Genomic DNA, 5,743 nt, shown 5'->3' with positions numbered 1-5,743 from the left:
AGGAAGTATTAGATTTTTTTTTAGTCCGCTCTTGTAGAAATAATAAAGTTGTCGTGAACCAGCAATAGTGCAATACGTACTACAATTCTGGCCAGCCAAAGTGCGACGGAAGGCAGGTAACGGCGGAGAGCGTCTAAACGGTGTGTGCGTGACTGGGCGGTTTCGCAAGCCCGTTGCATGCATGTGTTCCTCTCCGCGCCAAGCTCACACCAAACAGGCATCCACCGCCTCATCTGCATCGCATTCGCATGCATCCCCTCTCGCTTGACCCCAGGTCAAACCACGCAGCCCCTTCATAACTTCTGGCCCTCTCTCCCTCTCTCGCCTCTGCGCCTCCATTAACTCCTCGCATCCACCCCGTCTTCACCTCGCTCCTTCATAAAAACTCGCCACCCCAAGCGCGTACACAGAGACCCAGAGGCAGTCACAGAGAGAGAGAGAGAGAGAGAGAGAGAGAGAGAGAGCAGAGCAGCCTACAGTTGCAGCTTGGACACGCCGCCCCAGAAACGCCATTCTTCTCCCACGCCGGCCTAGCTTGTACGGCCAGCTAGCTTCCTCTCATACGTAGCTGCGGCGAGGAGAACGAGCCGTGTGCGTGCCTTCCCACCACCTGTTGCCAAGAAGAACCCCCGGCTTGCCCTCGTCTGCTCTGCTCTGTCACTGCCTCGCAAGGTCGTGGTATCTGACCGGCGAGGAGGCGATGAATAAGGCAGGGGCGGGGACGGCGAAGGAGGCGGCGGCGGTGGGGCAGGTGAAGGCAGAGCTGGAGGACGCGGGGAAGGCGGCCGGGCGGGCGGTGGCGGTGGCGGCCGCGCCGGCGCTGAGCCCGCTGAGCGAGACGCTGTGGCGGGAGAAGGCGGCGGTGGAGTTCCTCGGGGACGTGTCGGCGCGGCTGGCGTGGAGGGACCTCACGGTCACCGTCGCGCTCGGCAGCGGCGACACGCAGACCGTGCTCGAGGCGCTCACGGGGTACGCCGAGCCGGGCACCATCACCGCGCTCATGGGCCCCTCCGGCTCCGGCAAGTCCACGCTGCTCGACGCGCTCGCCGGCCGCCTCGCCGCCAACGCCTTCCTCTCCGGGACCATCCTGCTCAACGGCCGCAAGGCCAACCTCTCCTTCGGCGCCGCGGTACGTACCTCGCCGCCCGGCCGCCCGCCGTTTGTCACTCTTAAGTACCACCGGCAGTGACAGGCATATGGTTCCATACAGATTTGTGCATTTTGCGCCTTTAAATAGTTCATTTAATTAGAAAGTAAAAGTACTATTATTCATATTCATACAACTAAACTACAGTCCCCCACCCAAAAAAAAAAAACACAAGCCACAATTATCTTCATGAACATATCGACCATATCTTTTTGCTGTATGTGTACATGTATCTCCCAACAAGAACGTTGTGTAATTTCATGAATATCGTTAGTGGATTTGGGCATACAACACAGTAGCAGCTGGCCAGCTAGGTGATGCCGTGACGGTGACATGGTGTACAGTGTCTGACCATATGTTTTTCTCGCTTGCTCCCTTTCCATGTGTTGTGTTCCATCTTGAATTGTGATTGGATCTTTCTGTGATTCTGCATCACCTGACACCAACCATGTAGTAATGTTCATTCACAAGAAGAATGGGTCATGTGCCACTTAGTTATGCAAAGTCTGGTTGTTACTCATAATGTTTTGAATCCGTGTGATGCTCCATTTTGAGATAATAATAGCGCCCTTATCGAAAACATGTGCCACGTGGCAGGCTGCTGGGTTTTGGGTTTCTGCTAGTTTAGGTGCATCTGCTATGTGTTGGAGGGGTTATCTCCTGAACTGCAGCTGCACTACTTGTGCATGGAGATCAGTTCAGCAGTTCCTAATCAAGATTGGGAGATCTGCTAGAATTTACCTTCTTCATGTTCCTTTTGGGTATTGTTGGTTGGTTATTGTTTACCTGTTTTTTTCCCCAGGAATCTGCTCATAAAAAACTCATGAGACCTGACAGCCCAGGTTTTTTTTGTTGTACATTTAGTAGCTTGTACTTTTCCTCACAAAGAAAATGTTGTCTTAAACCAATTATTTACATGCACTTGCATTCAAACTACTCACCGTTATACTAAAAGTGACAACCACAACTTTTTTTTGCAATTCCAGGCCTATGTGACGCAGGACGACAACTTGATCGGCACTCTGACGGTGAGGGAGACCATCTCGTACTCGGCGCGCCTTCGGCTCCCCGACAACATGCCCATGGATGAGAAGCGTGCCTTGGTGGAGGGCACCATCGTGGAGATGGGGCTCCAGGACTGCGCAGACACGGTCATCGGCAATTGGCACCTGAGGGGGGTCAGCGGCGGCGAGAAGAGGAGGGTCAGCATTGCTCTGGAGATACTCATGAGGCCTAGGCTGCTCTTCCTGGATGAGCCCACCAGTGGCCTCGACAGGTACGTACTATGCAGTAGCTTCACCATTGCTCCTCTTCCATATGGTTCCATATGTGTCGTCCCACTTCCATCCATGTAGCTGCTGACATGCCACGAATTTTCAACCGTGCAGTGCTTCGGCGTTCTTCGTGACACAGACTCTGCGTGGGCTGGCGAGGGATGGCCGGACCGTGATCGCGTCCATCCACCAGCCCAGCAGCGAGGTCTTCGAGCTTTTCGATCGCCTCTATCTTCTCTCGGGGGGCAAAACAGTCTACTTTGGGCAGGCTTCCGAGGCTTGCGAGGTACAAGTAGCACATAAATCTACCTGAGTTTACATATGTCTTATATGTGTAGTGGGATTGCTGAATCCTCTCCTTCTCTGTGCATTTTAACTGCAGTTCTTTGCCCAAGCTGGATTCCCGTGCCCACCGCTGCGCAACCCGTCGGATCATTTCCTCCGGTGCATAAACGCAGACTTCGACAAGGTGAAGGCCACACTGAAAGGATCAATGAAGATGAGAGTAAGTTTCAGGGTTCAGTCGTACATATATTTCTTCCTTCTATAAAGCTAAGGTACGCCTTTGGCGTACTCTCGAAAAAAAAAAAGTTACTGACTGTCGACGCTCACTGGCACATGTCCTGACTGAATGAAACTTTGTTCCATTTTTGCAACATACATAGTTTGAGAGGTCCGACGATCCCCTCGAGCACATCATGACTTCCGACGCGATCAGAAGGCTGTTCAGCTACTACCAGCACTCGCAGCACTACTTGACGGCGCGGCAGAGGGTCGACGAAATGGCACGGGTGGTAAGTAGAGCACTCCATATATTCGTCCCATTCAGTTCAGCAATTTCTCTATGACACCAAGAGGATTCATCATCATTCGTGTGGTCTTTCCTGCTGCAGAAAGGGACGGTCCTGGACGCAGGGGGCAGCCAGGCCAGCTTTGGGATGCAGGCCTTCACGCTCACCAAGCGATCGTTCGTCAACATGTCGAGGGACTTTGGGTACTACTGGCTGAGGCTTGTCATCTACATTGTGGTCACCGTCTGCATTGGGTCCATCTACCTCAACGTCGGCACCAAATACAACTCCATCCTGGTAACATAAACAAGAACAATCTCCTTCAGTTTGACACTGCCATTTCTCTTCCGGCACTGCACAGCTTTGGCTGTCCTGAATTGGCATTGTGGCAAGTTTGGTGATCTGACAGAAAAAAAATAACTGTGTAAACATGCATGAAATCAGGCACGGGGCGCGTGCGCGTCCTTCATCTTCGGCTTCGTCACGTTCATGTCGATCGGAGGGTTCCCGTCTTTCGTGGAGGACATGAAGGTTTGCACTGCCGACGTGACCATCAGAGATCACCTGCTCTTTGGCATTGTGAAGGAGTTCTTGAGACTCGTAACAAGTTTTGTTTCTTCAGGTGTTCCAGAGGGAGCGGCTGAACGGGCACTACGGCGTGCTGGCGTTCGTGATCAGCAACACGCTGTCGGCGATGCCGTTCCTGATCCTCATCACCTTCCTGTCGGGGACGCTGTGCTACTTCATGGTGCGCCTCCACCCGGGCTTCATGCACTACCTCTTCTTTGTGCTCTGCCTCTACGCCAGCGTCACCGTCGTCGAGAGCCTCATGATGGCCATCGCCAGCATCATCCCCAACTTCCTCATGGGCATCATCATCGGCGCAGGGATACAGGTGACGTCCATGATCATCATCATCTCTCAGCTCATATACTGCTTCCAAACATGCGATGAATCGACTGATTGCTGTCTCCTGGAAATGTGTCAGGGGATATTCATGCTGGTGTCGGGGTACTTCAGGCTCCCGCACGACATCCCGAAGCCCTTCTGGAGGTACCCCATGTCCTACATCAGCTTCCACTACTGGGCACTGCAGGTACGGGGTTGATTCTCTTCCAGCTCGCAAAGCTACTGCATATATATATACCACCGGCGGCGAGCTCGAGATCACGTTCTCTTGATGGTTGGCTGGTTCGCAGGGGCAGTACCAGAACGACCTGGTGGGGCTGGTGTTCGACAACCAGGACGAGGAGCTGCCCAAGATCCCGGGGGAGTACATCCTGGAGAACGTGTTCCAGATCGACGTGAGCCGGTCCAAGTGGCTGGACCTGTCCGTGCTCTTCGGCATGATCGTCATCTACCGCCTGCTCTTCTTCGCCATGATCAAGGTCAGCGAGGACGTGACGCCGTGGGTGCGCGGATACATCGCCAGGAGGAGGGTGCAGCACAGGCGCAGAGAGGCGGAGCTCGCCATGGTCCGCACGCCCTCGCTGCGCGGCTACGTCGTCGACGCCGCGCCGGAGCTGCCGGCCGATCATCCGTGACCCATGATCGACAGTGGAAGATGAATTGGCCTGAGCTGAATCGGTATACATGATCCATAATGTGTGATCCTTGTGTGGTGTCTGGTGTGAGTACAATGTGACGATTCATCATTGGAGTGGCATCTTGTAGCAGTAAGGTTGTCACTCCAACAGTGCTCCCAATGGCAACAATTTATATGAAGTACTACTACAATCCGATGATTCGTCATTAAGGTGGCATCTTGTAGCAGTAAGGTTGTCACTCGAATAGTTGCTACAAATGGCAACAATTTATGACAGATAGGTACCGAAGAAGATGCCCCAAGCACGATCTGACAGGGCAACACACTAATTTTCTGTATAATTTGTACTACTACAAAGAGGAACAGTAGAAGAAAGGACAAGAGGTACTTGTGTCCATTAAAGAACGAACTATTTGTTAAGTACTATACTATGATGATCCATATTCAATCTGAAGTTCACAAGTGGTGGTGGCATATGTTGACACAGGCAGTCAAGTATAGTGTTTAACTGGGAACAGGACATATTAATGCAAGGGTAGGTGAGGTAGCCAGTAACTCGGTCTTATGTTGATCCATAATGTATGGAGATTCTAATGCATGATCCGTTATGGGCATCCACCATGAGCTGATGTTGGTCTGGATCACATGTCTGCAAGTTAATGCACTTGAACAGCAATGCAAGCCTTCTTTCTCCAGCTTCTGCAGTTAGCCGGGTGTAAGAGCAACCGTAGCAGATGCTTGTATTCCCCTCATTTCATTTTACTTTCCATATAAAATTCATTTGAAGTTAAATTATGCAAAGTTTGATCAAATTTATATTAAAAAATAACAATATCTATACTATTAAAGTTATATGGTATGAAAATTAATTTCATGATGCATCTAATAATATTGATTTTGTATTTTGAATGTTAGTATTTTATCCTGTAAAGTTGGTCAAAAATTATGAAGATTACCTTCAGACAAATTTATATTCAGACTAAAA

At 51.1% G+C, this 5,743-nt stretch overlaps 1 protein-coding gene across 1 annotated transcript; it reads left to right on the top strand.

Moving 5' to 3' along the window:
* Positions 1-347: 347 nt before the first annotated feature.
* Positions 348-4,985, top strand: LOC119334201 (ABC transporter G family member 11-like). The gene is made up of 10 exons (XM_037606808.1): positions 348-1,129; positions 2,134-2,423; positions 2,536-2,707; positions 2,804-2,926; positions 3,087-3,215; positions 3,315-3,509; positions 3,657-3,743; positions 3,835-4,107; positions 4,201-4,308; positions 4,412-4,985. Exons 1-10 carry the CDS (start codon positions 701-703, stop codon positions 4,754-4,756), a joined length of 2,151 nt encoding a protein of 716 aa, XP_037462705.1. The 5' UTR covers positions 348-700; the 3' UTR covers positions 4,757-4,985.
* The last annotated feature ends 758 nt before the right edge of the window (positions 4,986-5,743 follow it).

The sequence above is a fragment of the Triticum dicoccoides genome, chromosome 1B (assembly GCF_002162155.2).
Source record: "Triticum dicoccoides isolate Atlit2015 ecotype Zavitan chromosome 1B, WEW_v2.0, whole genome shotgun sequence".
Lineage (NCBI taxonomy): Eukaryota > Viridiplantae > Streptophyta > Magnoliopsida > Poales > Poaceae > Triticum > Triticum dicoccoides.
This window is presented reverse-complemented; position numbering and strand designations above follow the sequence as displayed.

Bases quoted from the DNA above. Each gene is read 5' to 3' on its own strand.
- LOC119334201 (XM_037606808.1), top strand. From the start codon at position 701: ATGAATAAGGCAGGGGCGGGGACGGCGAAGGAGGCGGCGGCGGTGGGG. The intron at 2,424-2,535 runs GTACGTACTATG...TCAACCGTGCAG, and splicing joins CCCACCAGTGGCCTCGACAG to TGCTTCGGCGTTCTTCGTGA. The intron at 4,108-4,200 runs GTGACGTCCATG...GAAATGTGTCAG, and splicing joins TCATCGGCGCAGGGATACAG to GGGATATTCATGCTGGTGTC.